Below are 24754 nucleotides of genomic sequence, written 5' to 3' on the forward strand. Positions count from 1 at the left end.
ATAGGGCGGTATAAAAATTTGAATAATAAATAAATAAATAAATAAATAAATATACTTTTAGAAAAAAGGTATTAAAGAAAAGACTGGACAGCCACCGGTCTGAAATAGTATAGAGTTTCTTGCTTGAGCAAGGGGTTGAACTAGAAGACCTCCAAGGTCCCTTCCAGCTCTATTCTGATTGATATATTTTAATGGACTATTTATTCATTTTAGCCATATTCAAATTAACTGTTACAAACTCTTTATTAAATCATTTACTAAAGCCTTTCTCTGTCCGTACCCTCCATAGAGGTAGAGAGATGATCTTTGAGGTGAGGAATTTTACTTTTTTTCAAATAATTTTATGAAGAATTACAAATGGAGAATAAAAGCTAATGCAAACTACAAAAAATATCAAAAAAGAAAAATGTAAAAAACAAAAAAGAAAGGAAAACAAGTATCTTCCCCTTTCATCCCAGCAGGTGAAAACAATTTTAATAGCTTCTCGACATCTGTAAATATAACGTAAACTCTGCCCTGTAGCTCACCTCTTAACTAAAAATCAAAATCCCCAAACAGCATTCATTCTTTGTCAGCAAAAGTCCAGTAAAGGAAACATGGATTTTTACTTTTTAAAATATTTTAGCAAGCTATTACTATATTTTATTGTGCTTTATTATAAACTGCTTAAACAGTTTTTCATTGAAACCGGGAAATAATATATGAACTATTTCTATGGGTGATGTATGTATCATCCTTTGGGCTTCTGTTTCTGTGAAATCATATAACTCAATCTTTTTCCTTAAGAAACAAAGATGCAGATTTAATAAAATAGGGAATAAATAGAATATTCTTTTCCTCTTTATTTTTAAGAGATCCCCTTTTCTACATCAAACCACAATCTGAGAGTGCTTTGAAGTTGGTTTTTTTAAACAGGTGAGAGTTTAATCAAATCTTTAGCTCACTTAGTCAAAATTAAGCTTACAATGATTCTCTAGTTACTGAAGTTCATCCACAGGTGGGATTCAGTTGGTTTGCACAGGTTTGGGCAAACTGGTTATCTTTTTGCGCAGTTTGGAGAACCAGCTAATCCCACCTCTGTCCGGTCCCACCCTGCCCCACCTCACCCTTCCCAGGAGTCCCAGTCACTCCTTATCTCATCTGGCCCACCTTGGCCAGTGCCTAGAGTCACGCCCATGGCATAGCTGCTGCTGCTCTTTGGCTCGCTTGCCTCAACAACGCGGCCCCCACAGCCAAGCCCACTTGCCTGCCTTTGCCGCAGCCTCCCACACGGCCCAGCTCACTGCCTGGTGAGCCTTCCTTCGCCGATCTCTCCTCGCCCAGCTGCCTCCCACTGCTCCCTGTCCACTGCTCGCTCAGCGCCTTGCGCAGCACAGTGAAATTTAGTGTGCTTCACAGTGGGGGAGATGGGGTCCCCTCCTCCTCCTGGAGCCCATTAGGAGTCCCATATATGGAGTCTGTAGAGTGTGGTGGCTGGTTCTCCTGTGGGTTGCACTTGGTAGGCGCTGCGAGGTGGAGGGTGGGAGGCGAGCCCGGCTCTGGCTGAAGCCGACCATCCAGAGGCCATCAGTGGGTTTGTTAAGGAGAACCGCTCCGCCCAGCTATGCATTTTCCAGCCTGGGCTGCTTAGAGTGAAAAGCATGGAACATGCTGCCGCTAAGCTCCCAGGTTTCCCGCACGAGCTCTGGAAGAGAGGGAGTCTGATTGTGTTGGGGAGGAAGAGGTGGAGGGCGGGCATTTCCAAGGCCAGTTCTAGAAGGAGAGAGAGATCTGTGTGCTTTGCCTCCCCATGGCTCTAATTCTTACAAAAAAAATTTAAATTCTTTAAAATTCAGTCACATGACACATACCCCAGCCATGTCCCACCCACCAGTCATTAGGAAGAACCGGTTGTTAAATTACTTGAATCCCACCATGAGTTCATCCATATTATGATTTGGCTTTCCTGATATTAAAACGATAGTATTTATTTATTCTTGTTTTCTTCCAAGGCAAGAACCTATGCAGTTTGCGTTCTAGGACTCTTCAATTAAACAGTGACATTGATTGTGAACCAAGAAGAATGCCTTCACTGGTATAGCATTGTTCCAATAATCTTTGGGAGACCTCAAAGACCCATTTTGAATGTCAAAACAAACACAATTTCTTCAAAAAATGCTATTTTATATGGACAGGCTCTTTTCCTTTTCTTTTAACTCTGCCTTTTTTTCTAGCCCATTTGCCTATTGAAGAGCTCTTGAAAGTCAAAAGTTTGAATGCTGTTTTGTGGCACTTTCACTGCTCTGAATAAAGATAGCCCCTGTTTGATAAATATTTGTTCAATAAGGCTGAATAGGGTCATAACTGCTTAGAAATTGGATGGGAAATCCTAGAGAAATGTGAACATGTTGGCTAAATTGATAAATGAAAGAAAATTTTACTTTTTTAGCCTCCTATAGACAGCCCCAACTGCTTTCCTCTGTGAAATATCTAGATTGCAAGCCCTATTATTCATTTGGATCACCCTTCTCTATGAAGTACCTTTTAGCAGTTTATCTATTATTAGAAGGCATTTGACAAACATTTGTGAAGCAAAGTCAAGAAGACTTTTATGGCTTCATTTATATAATGTATCATTTAATTAACATGTACCATTTGATTAGAGTTTCCTCTCCACAGGATGCTTGTAATATTGTTTTCTCATCTGTAATATTATTAGGACTCTAATTATACTAAAACCACATTAATATCATGCTATGTATTAAAGATGCGTCATCTCACCTAATCAACACAAATATATCTAGGAAACAACATCCATGAGATTATTCTATCATTTCCCATTAGTTCCAAAAGATTAATGTTTATTGCTAGTAAGACAAATATTACAGTAATCATAAAATAGTCCAGTGTCTCAGATTTGCAGAAATATTGATACTTTAGGAATCAGCTTGAAAATTCATCCAGGTAGCTGATTTAAAGGGGCTTTCTGCAATGGAATATGTTGGCCAGTTATCTCAATGAGTTTTTCTCCAGATAGGTTAAGACCACAAACTCAAGGTTTCCTAAATTGTGATAGTTTTTAGGACATTACCAAATTTCATTATTCACAAAGTAGAGGTGGGAGTTATAGTCCCAGAATTTCTGAAAGGGGAAAGCCAGTGGTGGGATTCAGCCAGTTCATGCCGGTTCCCCGGAACTGATAGCTAACTTTTTATGCAGTTTGGTGATCTGGTCTGATCCCACCATTGGCCCACCATTCACCCCTCATCCCTCTCCTCCCAGCCACTCATCTCCTGGCTGGCTTTTTGCCTAGATTTGTCTGGCTGTCGAGGGGGAAATAGATGGGGGTCTGGGGAGGAGGCACCTCACCTGCCGTGGTGCCCAACCAATGGCCCACGGCCCCCCTGTGCCCCATTTTCAGCTTGGACAGTCTCCTGCAACACATTGCTGGCCAAAACAGGGCATGGGGGTCCACATGCAGGCCTCCCGTGCCCTGTTTTTAACCTGCACAGCCTCCTGCAGCACTCTGTCAGCCAGAATGGGGCATGGGGGAGTCCCAGCACCCCATTTTGGCTGCCAAAGGCACCGCAGGTTGGTCCTTTGCTATTTCCAGGCTGGCCCCATGGGCCAGATTTAAGCACCCCATGGGCCGGATCCGGCCCATGGGCCTTGTGTTTGACACCTCTGACACAGACTGTCTACAGGGCATGATAAAGTAGTCACAATGCTTTGGGATATCTGCAAGAAATATAATTTGCTTGTAAACAAGAACTATGGGACCATGAACTAGACTAAGTATTAGAGAATGAAGAAATTAAAGTGCTTCTAAGAGTCTAGAATTCAAACAGACAAGCACCTGTCACATAATACCCCATAAACAATAGCTTAACTATTGTTGATAAGAAAGCCAAAAAAGTCTGGATAGTGGATGTTGCTGTTGCCGGAGATAGCAGAACAGAAGAGAAAAAAGTGGAGAAAATTACAAAATACAAAGACTTGCAAATAGAAATAGAAAGACTATGGCAAAAGGAAGCAAAGATAGTACCAATAGTGATAGGCCCCTTGGGTGTCATCTCAAAACATCTGGCGCACCATTTAAATACCATCAGCATTGAGAAAATCAGTATCACTCAATTGCAAAAGGTGGTTTTACTTGGCAGTTTTACTTTACCTGCAATGATATTCTTAACATAATCAAATAATAACACCTGCCTTGTGAAGGACTTGGTAAGTGGATAAAAATGCCAAATCCAATCTAAACATACAATTGACTATCCAATGAACCATAATAATATAATTATGCATGTTTTCCTTAATCTTGCTGCAAAGATATTTTTGAAAGAGAAAGGCAAGGTTTGATATGCCCATGCCAACCCAGCCCACTTGGCCTATGCACGTTGCCTCAAATGTTTGCCATTTAGCTGCAGGGCCCTGGAAATTGGCCCAGCTATACCAGTGCTGAGAGGCAAAATTTGCATGATGAGCTTTCAAAATGAGCTCATATGGTTGATGACAGGCAGGACTGGTGTATCCTTTTTGTCCCACTAGGCAAAGAGATGGTGTGAGGTGTGTGTGTGTGTGTGTGTGTGTGTAGATCAGTGGACATAACAAGGAAGACAAGACACTTCCATATGAGGCTTTGGCATTGTTCCCATGGTGTAAGGCTATCATATGTAGTCTGAAAAACATCCAGATGTAGAGTTTTCTCCACTTCTAGTGATCATCTGGACTTTGGCAGCTTCACTACAACTATTATAGGGCTATTTCTACTCTGAGCGCTATCATTCCTCAGGATATCTCCCAACTCTAAAAGAAATGTTTGTGAGAGGCCCATAAATTGCCACAGGCGTCTTGGCTGCAAGAAACAGAGAAAGAAGAAAGTGATAACTATCAAATCCAATCTCTGCCCTGGTGGGAATACAACCTCTGGGTTCTCACGCTAACATTTCCTAGTGAGCAGCCAAGTTGACCTATTTGATATTTTTTTAAAAAAAATGTGTCTCAGCTGCCAAAAACTCATAGTGCAAAAGTCCCAAACTGAACTGTTTTCAGTTTCAAGAGGCTGGACATTGGATCCCTTTCCCACTGGTGGGAATTTTAAGTAATCTTCATCTTCCGATTGCAAAGCTGCCCTCTGCTTTTGTCCATCTTCTTGGCTGTGAGTCTTTTCATAGCTAAAATGGCTGCTTTTTCTTTCTTGTGAGCAAAGATAGCAATGCAAGGGGGAGAGTCAGTCAGGAGTGGCAGGTTACTAGCAGATGACAGAATTCTGTGCTCCCTCATTGGTTGGATGGAAGGAGTGCGGGCAGTGGTGAAATCTGAAACAGTTTACTACCAGTTCGCTGGCTGCGCAGTGCGTGCTGCACACACGCATGCACAGTGTGCAGTGCGTACCACACAACAAATGCGAGGTGTGCGCGCATGCAGTGCACACCAAAAGGAGGCATGGGTAAAGTGACCAGATTTCAGCGATGGCAAAGCGGGACACCATTGATGGGGGGGCGGGAGGGCTGCGCATGCGTGCTGAGTCTCGCCACCTGGCTGAAGGAGGAGGAGCGGCTGCTGCTTCTCGGCTCTTCCAGGCAGGCTCGGCTCTCCTCTTGGCTCTTCCAGGCAGGCTCGGCTCTCCTCTCGGCTCTTCCAGGCAGCGGGTGATCTCGCGGCCCCTTCTCCGCCACTCCCCCTTCTCTGCCTCCTCCTCCTCCTCTTGCGTTGCCACCTCCCATTTTCAGAATGGGAGTGGGAAAAAAATCGGGACTTTTTTGAAATGCCGCGGGACGCGGGACAAATTATTAAAAAGCGGGACTGTCCCGCCAAAAGCGGGACATCTGGTCACTATAGGCATGGGGTAAGTAGAACAGGATGTGGGGGGGTGATCAGCTCTGCCACGCGATCTTTTTTTTACTTTTAAAAGCATTTTTTTTACAACCTATTCGGCCGAGCTGAGGAATTCTGGGAGTTGAAGTCCATAAGTCTTAAAGTTGCCAAGTTTGGACACCCCTGGTTTAACTGGATCATGGAGGTGCAGGAAAGCAGTCAGTGACAGATGTTCACAAATTCAAAGCTTTCACAATTACCTGCTCACCAATTCTTATAAAGCAAACACGTTTTGCAGACCTTCCACAGTCAAATTGTGGAAGATTTCATTTATTCTTTCTTTAATGTGGATAGTAGGTGTGGCTCTTACATATTTATTCTGGAAAGAAAGGCCTTTGCTGAACTTTTGCTGAAATACAGTACAGTACAGGAATCATATACATTAACACTTGATTATCATATATACATGGAAAGTTATAATGAACCGAATGAAATAAAATCTTGAAAAAGAAATTATGCAAAATGTATAAAAGAATAAATTTTGCAAAGGAAATTATTGCTATTACAAAAAAGAGCAAAAATATGTCCTTCAGATCCAGCTGATGTTTGTAAACAATTTGCCATTTAGTAGAGAGAAATGTTTTCTGTCAAGCAAGGACAAAATCATGCTTAAAGCAATGATAGTTTTGCATTAGCATATTTTTTCCAGACAAAAAAATCAATTGTAATTATTTCACTTAACTTCAAAGGAAAATATAGTTTAATTTGTAGGAACATCATATGCACCTCCAAAATTATTTACATTAAAGCCAAATACAATTTATTTCAAAATGTTCCAGTATTGTGAACCCCATCCTTTCTGATAGGTTTGAAGTAGATCCACAGAAAAATATAAATTTTCCTTAGTAAAGATAATAGTATTTTACTATTTTAGTAAAATAGTATTATTTTAAATAATACTATTTAAGTAAGAAAATGCTCAAGAGCATTTTAAATTCTTGAGCAAATCATTCTAAACTTTTTTAAAGGGATCAGTGTCTGTAGGGAATCGTAAGTGTAAGACAGTAAGGAAAGCAGGGGATCTCAATCTTTTAAGCTCTGACAGATTTCAGGGCTTTCTACCACATGCATTACCATCTGGCCATACTGGGCTTACCTGGACAGGCAGAAGGGATCATCCTAATTCATCTGACAAAAAGGTGTAAATTCCAATTATCTCCCCACATAGAGCATACAGCATGACTTCTTTTTACCATAATTCCAACCGGACATCCAGCTATGGACAAATGTCCATGTTTATTTATTATTTATTTATTAATCAAACTTATATACCGCACCATCTCCCGTAGGACTCAGGGCGGTTCACAGGCATATTAAAACAATATAATAAATAAGCATTAAAACCCTGATTAAATAGCTGTTTTTCAACAAAAAAGTGTGAAATGTATGAATCAAAACTTATCAAGACATATTATCACTGTAGTTCATCTCAAGATACAGGTATCTTCTCACGCTGTAAAGTGCAAAAGTACACAGCAAAACTGGAACATCTGCCTTAGCAATTAGTGTTTATCTTTCATACACTGAAATTTTCTAGTCACACACATTGTGCTTTTTACACACAAGCTGCTAAGCTGTTTACAATTCCTTCCCATTTCCCATAAACACAGGTATGCATATCAGTCAGTTGCCCCAAAGGTGCTTTTTTCAAAAGGCTGCTGGACTTTCTTTGCTTTTGCTTGAAGATGTTTCGCTTCTCATCCAAGAAGCTCATTTAGTTCTGCAAAATGTCTTCAAGCAAAAACAAAGAAAATCCAGTGACCTTTTTAAAAAAGCACCTTTCGGACAACTATGACCTGGATGACTGAGAATTTCCATAGACATACCGTTCAATTGGGAATAAGATGTCATACAAGCATGCTGTTCTGTTTCCCTCCCCCAATACTCCCAACAAAGAGTCAGTCAAAGGCCTTCTCTTCTAATTTATTTACATAGATAAATGTCCTGGCCACATCTACCCACGGGCCTGCCAAGTCTCTGGAGATAACGAGGAATTATAGATAAGGCCAGAATTACTCACGAATATATTCTTCCCTGCATTGATACAGTTTGCCCGCGCAAATTCACTGCTTTGTCCAAGACAAAAAACCAGGAAGTCCCGCCTCCTATTTATAGTCTCTGCAGATGTCACTGCATGACCATCATTCTTTGGCTTTGTCCCAACGCTTCCTCTGCTGCGCGCGCCGGTCACGTCTGCGCAGTCTTGCATCACTCCAAAACTGTTCTTGGGGCGTTGCCAAATCAGAAGGCTCGGGAGAATCAGGCCTTGCCGGCCCCTCCTCCTCCCTTTGGGTGGGTGCCAGGGAGGGAGAGGGCCCAAGAGAAGCAGGCCTTGCCAGGTCTTCTCCCTCACTTTCTGAATCATCCGAGTCCAGGAGTCCGAGTCCAGGAACCTGGGTCACAACACATGCTCTGTATTAAATCTAATCTCTTGCAAGGATCCAAGAATCTCTCCTTTAGATACTCCTATTTTGAGGGATAAGGGTGGGTAAGTGGCTAAGACGCTGAGCTTGTTGATGAAAGGTCAGCAGTTCAGTGGTTCAACTCCCTAGTGCCGTGTAATGGGCTGAGCTCCCGTTACTTGTCCCAGCTTCTGCCAACGTAGCAGTTCAAAAGCACGTAAAAAATGCAAGTAGAAAAATAGGGACCACCTTTGGTGGGAAGGTAGCAGCGTTCTGTGCACCTTTGGCATTTAGTCATGCCAGCCACATGACCATGAAGACGTCTTCAGACAGCGCTGGCTCTTCAGCTTTGAAACGGAGATGAGCACTGCTCCCTAGAGTTGGGAATGACTAGCACATGTGTGTGAGGGGAACCTTTACCTTATTTTGAGGGATCTTTTCTCTTTCACATCTCAGCAGCTATTTTGTACTTTGAGTTGAGGAGGGGGGAATCTTTATTTTCTTCTCAACAGCTGCTTCTGTTGCTGATATGAAAGAATGAGGCTCAACTTGGAGCAAATAAAAAACATTGATTTCTTATTTGTTGTCTATTTGGGAGGAGTTATCTTTTAGTAACCATGGATATCCGTCAGACTGGGATTGGAACATTGGCACTTCATTTCACTGCACAGGCAAAGGGGCAGCAACTCCAAGGATTTTGCTGAAAGCTGCAGTACAAAGTGAGACCAAGAGAGGAAAGAAGGAAAGAGCAGAACAGAAAAAACTGCTGGCGCACACATCAGATCAAGGAAAGCAGGAACCTCTTTCTGATGCCTTAGAAGGGAATTCACATCTTGCATCAAGAGGTGCTCCAAATGTTCTGTAATAGCAGCATGGGGACCAGTTGCAGTGCTGCTTGCAACATGGGTTTGACCAACAGCAGCAGTCTAGCTGTGTGTCAAGAACAGGACATTGAAAACTGGGCCCTTCCACCCTGCAACAGGTACCTCTGCCCACTGCTGCCCACATGCATTCTCATCCCAGTGACAGCTGTTTGCTTGGTCTTGCTGGTGCTGGGTGTAGGTGGCAATGTCTTGACTGTGATTGTTACAAGCTGCTCCCAAGAGCTACACAACACTACCAGTTTATATCTGGGCAGTTTGGCTGTATCTGACCTGTTGATGCTCCTCCTGGGTCTACCCATGGATCTGTACCGCTTGTGGCGCTCCCAGCCATGGGTACTGGGTACTGTGCTGTGCCGTGTGTGGCACTGGTCAAGTGAGGCATGTGCCTACTGTTCCATCCTGCATCTGACAGCCCTGACAGCTGAGCGCTATCTGGCCATTTGCTTCCCACTGCGGGCTAAAGTCCTGGTGACCCAACAGCGGGTAAAAGCCCTGCTGGTAGTGCTCTGGGCTGTGGCACTGCTAACTGCTGCACCTTACCTATTCCTTGTGGGAGTCCGACAGGCTGGCAACTTTTCCAGTGATGATGATTTCAGCCGTGAATGTGGCCCTACTTTGTACGCCCAGCAGACAGGGCTGTTGGAGACAATGCTCTGGGTCACCACCAGCTACTTCATCCTCCCCTTCTTCTGCCTCTACATCCTCCATGGCTTGATTGCTAGAGAACTTCTGCGTGTTGGCAAAGCACATCTTGGTGTGGCTTCATACCGGAACCATCAGCAAACAGTGCGCATGTTGGGTAAGTAAAGTGGAGGATATCTTAAAATGGGGGAGGAAACATTATCTTAGTGCTCCAATGTCTTGTCCACCCTTTACCTTTATCAAAGAAATTCCCCCAGCCCCATTATTCAGAATGAGGAAACCTTTGGATTCATAGCAGATTTCCATTGTTAGGGATTCTGTAGCAGAGGCTGACAATCTAAAACTCTCCCAATCTACTACACCACTTATCAGAGCTCCAGAACTGACGGAAACCCAAAAATCTTGGTGTATAATAAATAACTATGGAGATGCTCTGTGGCGTCCAAAAGTACTGAGTGAAGACGATCTAGTTCCAAGTATTATCTAGGGTTATCCTACAAAATGTCTAGCTAATCCTTCTTGCATCTAATGCAGAGGTCTTCAAACTTGGCAGCTTTAAGACTTGTGGACTTCAACTTCCAGAATTTCTGGAAGTTGAGGTCCACAAGTCTTAAAGCTGCCGAGTTTGAAGACCTCTGGTCTAATGAGTGTAAACAAGTAATCAGGGTTGCATAGCCCAGGGAGCTGTATGGTACTCCAGCCCCAGAATTTTTTAAAAAAAAAATAAGGATGAACCCTTATCTTGAAGAAAATTTTCTTGCTCATTCCCTCAAATGCAACACTTCGTCGGGAATGTAACACTTCGTCGGAATCTCAGAACACAGAAAGCTTTGGGCTCATGGGAATATTTCAGTTTTCAAAGTACAGGAGATCCCAGAGCCAATTCCATTGAATGAGAGAGAACTCATGCCTTTGTCATTATTTACATATATTTAAGTTGAGCATGGGGACCAAGCAAACATGCAGGTAATGCTTTTAGTCTCATAAACTGCATCTTGATCTACAGCCTGTGGCCAAAATCATTCTCATTGTTCTTCAATACCATTCTTCTCTAGACAGTTCTGGATTCAATCTCCCAGTCAGTCTCTGAGTTCTGTATGCTTCATGGTTATATTTCCATCTAATAGATTTTCCTCCTCCCTCTCTGTAGCCCTGTCTGAAAATGTGATTTATGTCCAATTGTTTATATAGCCAGTAATCAGTAAAAAGTAGACAGCAACTTTAACTCCTTTAGCTTATTTATTTATTTATTCATTCATTCATTTGATTTATATGACCACCTAGCTCACCCAAGTAACTCTGGCAGCATGCAAGGATTAACCTCCCCCCTCCCATACACACACTATATAATCCCTGGCACCCTAAGATAAACAATAACCTCACTCACACAGAAAAACCTCATTGACAAGAGCAAAACTGATCTAACTTTCTGACTTAAATACTTGGGGAAACAGCCAGGTATTCAATCAGAGGTGGGTTTCAGCAGGTTCTGACCAGTTCTGGAGAACCAGTAGCGGAAATTTTGAGTAGTCCGGAGAACCGGTAGTAAAAATTCTGACTGGCCCTGCCCCCATCTATTCTGTGCCTCCCAAGTCCCAGCTGATCGGGAGGAAATGGGGATTTTGCAGTAACCTTCCCCTGGATTGGGGAGGGAATGGAGATTTTACAGTATCCTTCCCCTGGAGTGGGGTGAGAATGGAGATTTTACAGTATCCTTCCCCTAACATGCCCACCAAGCCATGCCATGCCCACCAAGCCACACCCATCGAACCAGTAGTAAAAAAATTTGAAACCCACCACTGTTTTCAATACCCTGGCATTGAAAGGCTAACGGGGTTGGGATTATCCAAATTTTCAGGGAGATGCTGTTCCACAGGACAGACATTATCACTGAGAGGCCACAACTCTGTGATGCAAAATATAACATCGTTTGATAGAAGGGACCCAGCTCTCTCTGCTAGATCTGGTGGCTGAGCAGAAACCATGGGAGAAAGGTGCTCCCACAAGTAATCTGGTCCTATACTATGAAAGGTAGTATGGGAAATAACTAGCATCACACCATGCAAGCCTGATGGGAGACAGTACAGCTTGCAGCATAGCAGTGTTACGTGAGTGTAATTTATTTATTTATTTAGCGTAGGGCATCTACAGAGGTATGCAATCACTGATGTACAAATTTAGTATATACACACACTCACGCATATTATATATGATTGATATGTGGACAAGAAACATAGAAGATAAAATATTAAACTAGGATAAAACCATGATAAAATCACAAAATTACAATGGGATAGATGTTATAATTTGATATCTAAGGAAGCTAATTGTCTGCTTCTGGTGCGGCTGCGATGAAATCATCCCAGTTGCCTTGAAATTTCCTGAGGGGACATTCTTGAACTATATGTGTTATAGTTTGTTCTGGAACGTCACAGTCACATTGTGGGCTCTCCGCTATTCCCCACTTAAAGAGCTTTGCTTTAGTTCTAACATGGCCAGTTCTGATTCAATTCAGGAGGCTGCATTCCTGGAAGTGGTTTTGTTGGATCTGTGTGTTCTGTTTGATTTGGTTATTAAAAGTTGCCTATCTTAATTGCCATTCCTTCTCTAGATTATGAGATTGTGGTATATGATCCTAAATTGGTTTCCTAGACTTAGCCTGGTGAAAGGTAGAAAGTCTAAATGTCAAGCTTCCAAGTAATATGTTCCCCGATTCAATAATCCAAGGCAATCATTTTCCATCAGTCATTTTATTAGGAACATATCAAATTGGCAAAGTCTTGGTGTAATTCCGGCTCTGACCAAACCCCAGAATTACACCCAGTAGAAAGCATAAGTTTGAAACCTCCTGCAAAGTCACATTCACATTTTATCTATTGGAAGATCTCTAGCAGTCGATGACATGTTTATCTTAGACTGTCTGCTGAGATCAACTTAGAAAGAGTTAGAAAGCCATGAGAGTGACGTGGATTTAAGGGTTTCAGTTATTATTCTCACTGTGAATGTAATGATATGCTCATATATTCTCATCACATGGGTGTAATGAGAAATACCAAAATCTCCCTGTGGCACATGCATTTTCTAAATAGCAATAGCACTTAGACCAGAGGTACATTTCAGCAGGTTCTGACCAGTTCTGGAGAACCGGTAGCAGAAATTTTGAGTAGTTTAGAGAACCGGTAAATACCACCTCTGACTGGCTCCACCCAGGGGTGAAATCTACCTACCTTCCCTACCAGTTCGGAAGTGCATGCGCCATATGTGTGTGTCTGTGCGTGCTGACCCTCTGCACATGCAAAAACCCTTCTGTGCATGCGCAGAGGGTAAAAAAAGGTTACTTCCTGGTTAAAACCAGGAAGTAATGACTGGGTGGGTGGGTGGAGATTCGAGCTGCAATTGCTACCGGTTCTCCAAACCACTAGCCATCATCACTACCGGTTCGGCTGAACTGGGCTGAACCGGGAGCATTTCACCCCTGGCCCCACCCCCCTCTATTCTCTGCTTCCAAAGTCCCAGGTGATCGGGAGGAAATGAGGATTTTGCAATAACCTTCTCCTGGAGTGGGGAGGGAATGGAGATTTTACAGTATCCTTCCCCTGCCACGCCCACCAAGCCATGCCATGCCCACCAAGCCACACCCACAGAACCGGTAGTAAAAAAATTTGAATCTCACCATTGACTTAGACTTATATGCCACTTTATAGTGCTTTACAGCCCTCTCTAAGTAGTTTTACAGAATCAGAATATTGCCCCCAACAATTTGGGTCCTCATTTTACCTAGCTCGGAAGGATGGAAGGCTGAGTAAGCCTTGAGCCTGGTGAGATTTGAACTGCCAAATTGCAGTCAGCAGAAGTAGCCCACAGTACTACATTCTAACCACTGCACCACCAAAGCTCATGAATAAATGTTCTTCAAGGGACCCCCATGTACAGTTCATTACAGTGATCCAAATGGGAGGTGACTAGGGCATGAGTCACCTGAAGCAAGTCCTCTTGGTCCAATAACGGGCACAATTGGTGCACAATATGAACCTCTGCAAAGGCCCTCTTGAATCCCGGAGGACCTTCAAATTGCACACTATCTCGGACTGTATCCCCACACAGAGCTAACGATGTAAAACCTCTGGAATCGAGGTCCCAAAAACCTTGCCAGGTTGACTTGAAGCCTCTTCTCCCCAATCTACTATCCAAATTCACAATAAAGAGTCAGTGGTATGTTAATTTTATCAAGGCACTTATTGTTGAATGCCTCAAATAATTCCTCTTCAGATGAAAAGCTGTTGCTTTCTGACTTACCCTATGTATATTTCTTTTTTTTTTTTTTTTTTTTTTTATTCAAAAAGTTTTTATTAGTCAAAAAAGGTTTATACAAATACATATCAGGTATGGTAAATTTTCATTTTTCTTATCTAAAATAAGAATTTTACTCAAATTTTTTAACACATACAACAGCCATAAGGCAAGCAGGTGACACGAAGTAGCTAAGTTTGCAAATTTTAAATACGTAATAAAGAAGAGTCAAGAATAATCAGAATATCGTACAAAAGAGAATAAGGAAAACCAACACAATCCCAAATATCTTTATCACTTCCTAGTTTTGGATCTCAGAACTCTGGGTTCAGCCTGACCCAACTCCAGGGCCGCAACAGCGGCAGCCGCTCAGCCCCATGATCTATAACCTCCCTTCTTCAATTCCTGGGTCATCTGATTCCAGGAAGGCTTTGTGTTCCTCCACATAGGCCGTAGCCTCCACAATTGTACTGATTTTTTCGTAATGCCCTCCCGGAAAATCATCAATCCCTCTGGCATCAGCCATCTGAAGCCCACTCCTTCTGGTACAATTTGCTTGACAAAAATAATATTTCTTTCTTTTTCACGTACCTGTCTGGGAATCTGCCTCAGAATGGCTATCTCCTGCCCCTGTAAATCAGTGCCCCACTCCTATGTTTTCTAAGAATTTCATCTCTCGTCTCTCTTCTCACAAATTTGACATGAACCTCTCTGGGAACTGCATGCGTGCGTGCATATTGAATTAACTCTATAAACTCGATCCACATCCCAATTCATGAAATCAACACCTCTCCCAAGAAATTCTCCCAACAATTTAGTCACAACATCTCTCAAGTCTTCTTGGTCCACTTCTTCCAAATTTTGAAACCTAAGGAAATAAGACATTTTATCCATCTGTAGTCCAAGCACAGCATTGCCTGTCGTCTCCTCTCTTTTCTGCACTGCCCGCATCTCACCCTCCAAACCTTCCACTTTCTGCTTGTTTTCTGCTGAAACTTGTTGAGTATCCTTTAAATCCTTTTGGATAGTCACAATTTCTGCTCTTATTTCCGTTTGGCCTCTTTGCAAATCATCCAATTTCTTGTCCATATTAGATAACTTTTCCAAAATTCTCTCCATCTCTCCAGCAGTTGGTCTCTGACCTTTGCCATTTGAAAAAAAATACAAAATCCTCAGGCAGGCACAGTATCCTTGTAATTTCCTCCGGATCCACCAGGGGGCACTCACAGGAGCAACGAGTCCAGAGTACAGTTAGTCAACCAGGAAGCCGAAGGGAAGTGATGTCATCAAAATTCTCATAGTGAAGGCGGAAGCTGGGCGCCACCACTGTTCCCCAGAAGGAGGGGGGGCCTCAAACCTTCCCTCCTAAATTTCTCCATCACCTCTTCTCTCCAGAGCTCCACAAAACCGGTAATCTTCTTATTTTAAGTTCTCCTCTCTCCAGAATAACTCGTGCTCCTTCCAACCGCAGGGGAGAAAAAACCCCCCCGCACTCCGGAGCACTCCACTCACGTTTACCGATATTCCCTTCCCTTCTCCTCCTCAATTCTTCTCCGTTCCCTGTTCACCACCAGGCTGCTGCAGTTATAAATCCAATGCCCCGGTGTCACCGGGCACAGCGGCCCAGGCGACGACCAAAATAATGGCCGCGGCCTGTGGCCTCCGAACCCCGCCAAGCCTAGGACGCGCCAGCATCGGTCCCCACAGTCCTGTATATCGGCTGGGAGACCCCTGGCGAGCCGTCCGTACGGCAGGTGTCCTTTTCGGAACACCTGGCCCCTGAGGGCCTCGGCGGCGGCCGGATTCGGGCGCTGGAGGCAGGAGAAACCTTCCAGACGTCCGTTGCCGCTGGATACCGGAAGTCGTCTCCACCCTATGTATATTTCAAAGCAAGTGTGAGTATCAATCCACTCCAAAAGCTCCTAATCATGCCTTAGGTGTAACTGCACCAGGTCAACAGGTCATCTTATTTCCTTTTTTTCTACCCACTTGCAGTTATCCTGGTTCTGGCATTCCTCATTTGCTGGTTGCCCTTCCATGTTGGTCGGATCATGTACATCAACCGAAAGAACTTCAAGATGATGCTCTTCTCTCAGTATTTTAATGTTTTTGCATTGCAGCTTTTTTACTTGAGTGCTACTATCAACCCAATCCTTTACAATCTTGTCTCAAAGAAATACAGGGCAGCATTGTACAAGTTGCTGGTAACCAAAAAGCAACCGGAACGGGCTTCAACTATTACTAGAGAGACAGCTGGCTACCTAGAGATTGCTGGATAATTTAAAAGCAAGATGATTCCTAGGACCCTTTCTCCCACTGCTTTCACTGGTTACTTTTTGGCAGATGTGTGAAATGAAGGGCAGATCATAATGAATGCTTCCAGGCATAGCTCTGTGAAATGTAAGACTAGGCTAGTGCTGGTGAAACCAAATTATCACTAGGGCTATTTGGACAAGCAGAGAAAGATACTCTCTCCTTCCTATGTATAGTATAATTGCCACCTGGTCTTTCCTGCAAACTAATGCTTGTAAACCAGTATTAGAAGCCACACACTGACTTTGATTGGCAGGCAAGGACTTTCATATAGTTTGACAGCTCTGAAAAAATGGCAGCTTGAGTTTAGCCACCGGTGAAGAAGGCAGGCTTGAGATAATTTAAAAGCTCTGTTAGCTTAGCAACACAACGGGATAGCCCATCATTTGACATATGAGATACCAAAAAAATCCAATTTTCAATTCTCTACCACAGTTCTAGCAAAATAAGTTTAAAAGATTCACCTGTAGCCTCTGGAGGGTTACTATACTGCAGCTGGGACTAGAGATCTAGGAGCTGGATAAAAAGCCTGATTATAAAAATAGCAGCCAATATTTTTGTGTAACCTATAGTATAGTATGTTTATAAATTAGACTAGACAGTACTATAATGCTTTTGGTTTATCTATTTTAGCCAGTGTCAGAATGATTCAGTACTTTCGTAGCTGGGTTTTCAATTTGCCATAGCTCAAAAGACGACCCAATTAGCTGGACCAGATGGACAAAAATAATAAAACAAATATGGAATGGAAGATAGGGATTAAAATTAAATCAGACTATATCTTCATTTAGTTTAGCTCTCCTTTTGCTTCCCTCACATTGACACCAACTAGCTGATATAATTTCAATTGTAATTCTGCCTAACTAGGAGAACTATAAGAAAACCTGGTGGTTTTATGATAATAATTATGAATAGAATAGAATAGAATAGAATAGAATAGAATAGAATATTTATTGGCCAAATGTGATTGGACATACAAGGAATTTGTTTTGGTGCATATGCTTTCAATGTACATTAAAAAAAAAGATACGTTCAACAAGAATCATAAGGTACAACACTTATTGATAGTCATAGGGTACAAATAAGAAATCAGGAAACAATCAATATAAATCGTAATATTTGATCTAAACAAAAATAGTAAAATTGTATCTTACTCTGATGCAATTAAGGTCACAGTTATAGGGTCTGAATGTAAGAAGGCCCAAGAATGTAAAACATGTTGAGTTCACCCAACTCTACAAAAATGAATTACATCTAAATTTTCCCTTCAACAAAAAATAAGTATTTCATTAATTATAGGATACGAGAAGTTTCTGTTCCTCTCTAGCAAAGGTAGCAATGTGCCTCTCCAGTGGAAGGCTGATTGCTTCAAGAGAACAATACTCAATTAAGGGCTACATTGCAAAGTTCACAGAAGATAAGCTGAAATGTGATGGGCAGATCCTGAAGAAAAGATGAACGAGGTCTAGTTCTATTTCTTTAAGTATTTTCTTTGTGATCCCATTCTCTCTAAGAATCTTTTTATTTCTCTTTAATTTCCTCCCACAGGAAGAGTCTGATGGGCCTTGGTAAAGTTTTTAATTGCTGATTTCCAAGGGCTTCTTTGAATTAGGGCAAAGCTTGTGTAAGTTTCTTGCAGGTTGCCAACTTTTCCACACAAGGAAAACATAATGCTTGATGTCTTGTACAGATGATAAAGCTCCAAATCAGTGATTTAATTCTCACTATCATATTCAGTGCTATAAAGTTTCTAATTTAGATCCCATTTAAAAACAACGGAGTGGTCAGAATTTGTTTTTGTGATCCCAACCACAAAATATGTATTTTTTAAAATAGTGGCAGAAAGTAGAACTGAGTAAAAAAAACAACAATTACATTTTTACCTCAGAGAATAAGAAATAAAAGATAAAATAGGATGACCTTATCTCGATCCTATCTATAGAAATCAGATGACCATTACAAGACAGTAAACTCATAACACCCCTTGGATTTTTGCAACCCAGCTATACAGGTAGTCATCGAATTACAACTGAAATTGTGACCAGAATTTCAGTCCTAAGCCATGACAGTTGTAAGTTCACATGAACAGATCCGAGTTTGTGACCATTTTAAACACAATCATTATGAATCATGTAGTTGTTAAGTATGAACCCTTTCTCCTAAATGAACTTTTTTTGTGCCACAAACCAGCAAAAAAACTTTGCAAATCAGTCATGTCATTGCAGGATGCTGAAATCAATCAATCATAAATGTGAGCTGGTTGCCAGGCACCTGAAATGCAGTCATGTGACTGGGGGTGGGGCAACATAATAATTTACAACTACCTTTCTCAGGATGTTGTAATACCGAATGGTCATTAAACTTCTGGTTGTAAATTGGGAATTGCCTGTAGTAGTAGCTCTAAATCAATGGGGGAAAATTATGCATGCCAAATTATTTTTCTATTCCCTTTGTTGAGAGTTTAATTGCAGATGGGAATTCATGCATGTAATACTACAAAATGTGTTGGTGATTCTTGGTTTCAATGACATGGGTAAATCCGATCTCAAAATAATAAGTATAATAATAATAATAGATTAATTTGGTAATTTCAGAAAAAGTACATTACATACTGAAAAAAAGAACAAACATGCCATGATTCCTTCATGTGAGGTATCATCTTTCTGAATAAAACTGTCTACTGGCATTATTAAATAAAAACCACAATCTAATTGCTCCTGTATTTTCCAAGAGGATCACTGCTATTTTTAAAATATTATTATTTAGTTTTATCATAAAAAGTAAAAAAGAAAACAAACAAACAAAACAACAAAAGCATATATTCAATACTAGCAACAACAACAAAGAAAAATATAGTGTCTCATATACATGTACATATATATATGTATATATATATAGGTCTTTGGTTGTTCGGGTTTTCTCCCGTGTAAAATTGGAAGTGTCTTGGCGACGTTTCGACGAAGTCTCATTCGTCATCTTCAGGCTTCAGCTTCGTGCTTCTGGGAGCAATGTGTGATCGCAGCTGTTTCTTCCTTTTAACTGCTAGTGGGGGTTTGAACTGATTGGGTGGGAGCTTGGCTGTGCTCTGATTGAATGGGGTTTTTTTTGTGCTCTGATTGGCTGGGGGTGTGTCCTGTGTTGGTGGGGGCTTGGTTGTGCTCAGTTTAGTCTGTGTTGCAGGGGGATTTGAGCTGGTGAGCTGCATAGCTGTTGTTTGGCTTTGTGGTCGTGCTACATCTTCATAGTGGGTGTCAGTCTGCTGCATGTATGGATTGGAGGGGTTTGAAATGGCTAATGTTGCAGCTGCGGTCTGGCTTCTGGTCCTTGGTTGTGCTTCATGATCAGTGTGGGTTTGGGTCTGCTTTCTGGGTGGATGTGTGGTGGTGACATCCTGTGTGGACCTCGTGAGTGTGGGTCTGGTGTCATTCCTCGTGTTAGGGACTCGTTTGTCAATAAGGGCTGGTTTCCAAATGGCTGGTAGGTGGGAGGTGTCATCTCGTTTGTTCATGCTGTGTGGGCGTTTTTAGAGACTTCGTTGAAACGTCGCCAAGACACTTCCAATTTTACACGGGAGAAAACCCGAACAACCAAAGACCTATATACAAACACCCGTGAAAACCTCAGAAAACAAATATATATATATGTATATGTATATGAGACATATACATATACATATACATATTGTTATGTTATACAAACATAACATCAAGACAGCATTCTGCACAAACCAAAAAATATCCACCATCCTAAGAAACCCCAAAGACAAAATTGAGTTAGAAAATCAAGGAGTATATGAAATCCCATGCCCCACCTGCCCCACCACATACATCGGACAAACCAACAGAAGAATAAGTGCACGCATTGAAGAACACAAGAACTCAGTCAAAAAAGAGGAACCAACTTCTTCCCTGGTCCAACACCTTAAAGCCACAGGACACGATATTGACTTTAAAAAGACCAGAACTATCGCCAAAACTGAACACTTTAACAACAGAATAATCAGAGAAGCCATCGAGATAGAAAAACGCCCACACAGCATGAACAAACGAGATGATACCTCCCGCCTACCAGCCATTTGGAAACCCGCCCTTATTGACAAACGAGTCCTTAACACGAGGAATGACACCAGACCCACACTCACGAGGTCCACACAGGATGTCACCACCACACATCCACCCAGAAAGCAGACCCAAACCCACACTGATCAGGAAGCACGACCAAGGACCAGAAGCCAGACCGCAGCTGCAACATTAGCCATTTCAACCCCTCCAATCCATACATGCAGCAGACTGACACCCACTATGAAGATGTAGCACGACCACGAACACGAAGCCAAACAGCAGCAGTGCAGCTCACCAGCTCAAATCCCCCTGCAACTCAGACTAATCTGAGCACAACCAAGCCCCCACCCAAACAGGACACACCCCCAGCCAATCAGAGCACAAAAAAACCCCATCCAATCAGAGCACAGCCAAGCTCCCACCCAATCAGTTCAAACCCCCACTAGCAGTTAAAAAGGAAGAAACAGCTGCAATCACACATTGCTCCCAGAAGCATGAAGCTGAAGCCTGAAGATGACGAATGAGACTTCGTCGAAACGTCGCCAAGACACTTCCAATTTTACGCGAGAGAAAACCCGAATAACCAAAGACCTACATACAAACACCCGCGAAAACCTCAGAAAACACACACACACACACACACACACATATATGTAAAGGTAAAGGTTTCCCTCGCACATATGTGCTAGTCGTTGCCGACTCTGGGGGGCGGTGCTCATCTCCGTTTCAAAGCCGAAGAGTCAGCGCTGTCCGAAGACGTCTCCGTAGTCATGTGGCCGGCATGACTCAACACCAAAGGTGCACGGAACGCTGTTACCTTCCCACCAAAGGTGGTCCCTATTTTTTCTACTTGCATTTTTACGTGCTTTTGAAACTGCTAGGGACACGGTGGCTCAGGGGCTAGGACATTGTCGATCGAAAAGTCGGCAGCTCAGCGGTTCGAATCCCTAGTGCTGCTGTGTAACGGGGTGAGCTCCTGTTACTATATATATATATGAGTTAAATGCTAAATTTATTTGATCATTTTTTCCTCTTTTTTTGTACACTTCTATTTTTAACCATTACATAAAGAATGAAGCAACTGGTTTCATATTTAATAGAGAACTAGAAAATTCAGTTCAGGAATTTTTCAATACATGCGTTTGAATGGGAAATAGATAGCCAGGAATGTCTCATTCAATACAGTATTTCTTACTAAAATGAAAGATTAGAAATTATTAAAAATGATAATGAATCTCAGCTTTCTTTTAGAAAAGCCAGGTAAAGAAATCAAGAAAATAAAATTAGCTTTGTACAAACCCCAAAGAAAAGTGCATTAGCTATTATAAATAAATAGATGAGTGCTGCTGTTTCTTCTCTTGTCAAGTGATCAGGTTTTCAATAATTGCAGTCAGAGCTCTCCAAAGTATAGAAATAGATATTTTGCTTAAGGTAAGACTGTCACCTATATAACCATATAGAAGAATTTCCTTATATGATGTTTTCCTTTCCTATTTTTAATGCCATTGTCAAATTGAGAGAATATTTCTTAGGACAATTTTATCTATAAGGGGTGCAAAAAATCTTTGTTTGTCTTCGGTAAATATCCCAAACTGGAAGATATTGAGAGGGAGGGGAGAAATCTAAAAAAAAATCTGAGTCATTATGATGTCTGTCAGCTGAAGCAAATATTGCTTACTGTATTCTGTAATCCAATGGTACCGTAATTCATAGCTACCTTGCCACATGTGAATTATTGTAAAAATCATATGAAATGTGTTAAATTTGCTTAATTGTTTTAACAAACACTCTTGGATGTCTTCAAGTACCTTACCATACATCAATTATTCAGTTTCTGCTTATGTTGAATAAAGAAAATTGGTGAAGACATGAGAAGATTTTCTTAGCTAGCTCTTTTTTCTTAGATGCTCAATTAACATGCATGAACTTTAACTTTCATCTAGAATCTCCAGATGCTGTTATTGAAAAATAGCTTTCCTTTGATGCAGCTGATATATCCACTGAATTATCGATTTAGCCTTTGTTCATTTGTAATGGCTAATAGTGAATTTGGAAATAATACTAAGCTTAGTCTTTACAAAAGCATTTTGGTTACTACACAACTCTTCAACAATCAGATTAGCACCACCAATATTTCCATTTGTGATATTGACTCTGTAAAATAATATCTACAAGCAGAAAAAATGAGTAATATGAACAAAGTATAAAAAGGAATAGGTTAAGATCGAGATTGCGTCAAAATTAAAATAGAGTCACTGACATCAAAGGGATTTCATTAGCATAAGACCCACAGATTTTGAGTCTGAATCGGTCCCATATTTTTGTAGCTAATAAAATTCTGCAAGGTAAAATAAAACTAATTCTAGTTTCAGCTAAGAAAATATTTTAAATGTGATGACTTAAAGTAGGCTCTCCCCTGCAGGAAAGAAGCATTCAGAATTATTAACATAGGTTATCTTTGTATATTATTCCTGAATTTGTAATCAGATTAAAAACTAATTTAAAGTAATGTATTAAAGGGAAATATATGAAATAAGAGTATAAAATGTGCCTGTTTGTCTCAACGTGCTATAGCCAGCAAATATTTGTGCATGATATGTTGATATGTTCATTGTTTCAGCTCTCTATCTTTTCTTTGCATAAATGTAAGACTGACCCGCAGAAAATAAACAGGATATTCAAAACCCAATATAAAATTTAAACACCAGGGTGGGTTTTTTTCAGTTGCTATTGATTATTTCTCTTTGTGGGAGAAATCAAGAATCTCAATAATTTCTATGCCTTAACCTGTCATAGCAAATGAATTTGGAATGGGGCACGCTATTTGCTCTAAGAAAGGCATGCTTAATGTTTTCTTCAAATAGACTTATCTAGACAGCTAGCAGCCCATATTATCTGGCTGCTTTGCTAAAAAAAAATCAAATCCATTGCTTCTGTGTACATTTCAACAAGTTGCTTAATACAACAAATATGTCGCTTTGTGTTTCAAGACTTGTATAGTTTCCTGCCAGCTGGTCTGCTATTGTAATTGGTCAAAATACCTGAAGGGATTAAAACTCACAAGCTATTTGTCATTTCCTTGACTAATTTGCTCATTACTCCTGTCCAAAGTGTACTATTTCTTTACCCATGTTTTATAATTTCCATGGTTTTATCTAAAAGAAAGATCTCCAGAAAGAAAAAAATATATAGTATAGATGTTTTAAAGTGACTGTAAATAAAATGCCACATGTTCTACAGTGAAAAGAATCCTATTGTCTCTGTTCTGACTTTCTATCAAATTATGGAGTCCTGATTTTGGGTGTGGAGGGCACCTTAACCAAAATGATAGGCCAAATTCCCTGACCTTGCTGCTCTTCCTCCTCCTGGATGTCATTAGTTGATGGGAAACCATCTATCCATCAAGATGGTGATGGGAGATGGGGTTTGGGGAGAGGATGAGTTTAAATAGGTAGCCGATGCATTTAAACTGCCCTACCACATACAGACTGTAGAAGAGGGGACCTGTCATAATCCATCACCTGAAAATGAATTATCTCACTTTAATAATAAAAATGTGCTTGTGGCCCCTATAATAAGGAAAGGTTCCAGTAGCACCATGGAAACCATCATTAGGGATATTCTTATGGTGCAGTACAACTGAAGTTGGCTATTGTCCACTTTGTGGTCACTGACACCTGACCTCTTTCTAAGTGTGATTTAATTGCCATTTCTACAATCCCATCCTGATTGGTGACCTGGGCCTCTGAAGGAACTAACTCTGCCTCTTTAAGTGCTAGCTCTCCGGGTCTGGAAATCACTGTATGTAAAATAGGTAATTGGCCTATAGTTTCCCAAATTTCTTCCTCCAGATTTGCTTATTTCTGAGCTAGAAAAGATCAGGGGGAAGGAGAAGAGAAAGAATCAAAGAGGGAGAAGAGAAAATGTATCAAGAAGTGGTCAAGAAGTGCTGCTGGGCTGGTCCCAGCTGCAAGAGTCACCTGACTTCACCATTACTAGAATGCTAGGTAATGGGCATGAGATTATACCCACCTAAAAATGAGAGCTGCTTAAGAAGCAACACTACTGTTATACCAATATAACTAAAAGCAAATGAAGGCAGCATCACAGGAATCGAGACATAGCAGGAAAAAGGAGGATGCTGAGAAGAAGAGCCTTTTTCATGTTTTCTCTGAAATATCTATTTCTCCACCACACACATATTCTTGGGTTTTGATGGCATTACTTGGGCGTTATACACCAATCAAGATGTAACTCCCTAGGAACAGCTGAAACAATTCCTGAAATTGACGCACTCCAGATTTCT

The 24754-nt window shown here is 41.3% G+C and overlaps 1 protein-coding gene across 1 annotated transcript; it reads left to right on the forward strand.

Moving 5' to 3' along the window:
- Nucleotides 1-9130: 9130 nt before the first annotated feature.
- MLNR (motilin receptor) lies at nt 9131-17265 on the forward strand. The gene is made up of 2 exons (XM_058180883.1): nt 9131-9941; nt 16070-17265. The coding sequence occupies exons 1-2, from the start codon at nt 9131-9133 to the stop codon at nt 16351-16353; spliced, it is 1095 nt and encodes a 364-aa protein (XP_058036866.1). The 3' UTR covers nt 16354-17265.
- The last annotated feature ends 7489 nt before the right edge of the window (nt 17266-24754 follow it).

This window comes from Ahaetulla prasina, chromosome 1, assembly GCF_028640845.1.
Source record: "Ahaetulla prasina isolate Xishuangbanna chromosome 1, ASM2864084v1, whole genome shotgun sequence".
Taxonomy (NCBI): domain Eukaryota; kingdom Metazoa; phylum Chordata; class Lepidosauria; order Squamata; family Colubridae; genus Ahaetulla; species Ahaetulla prasina.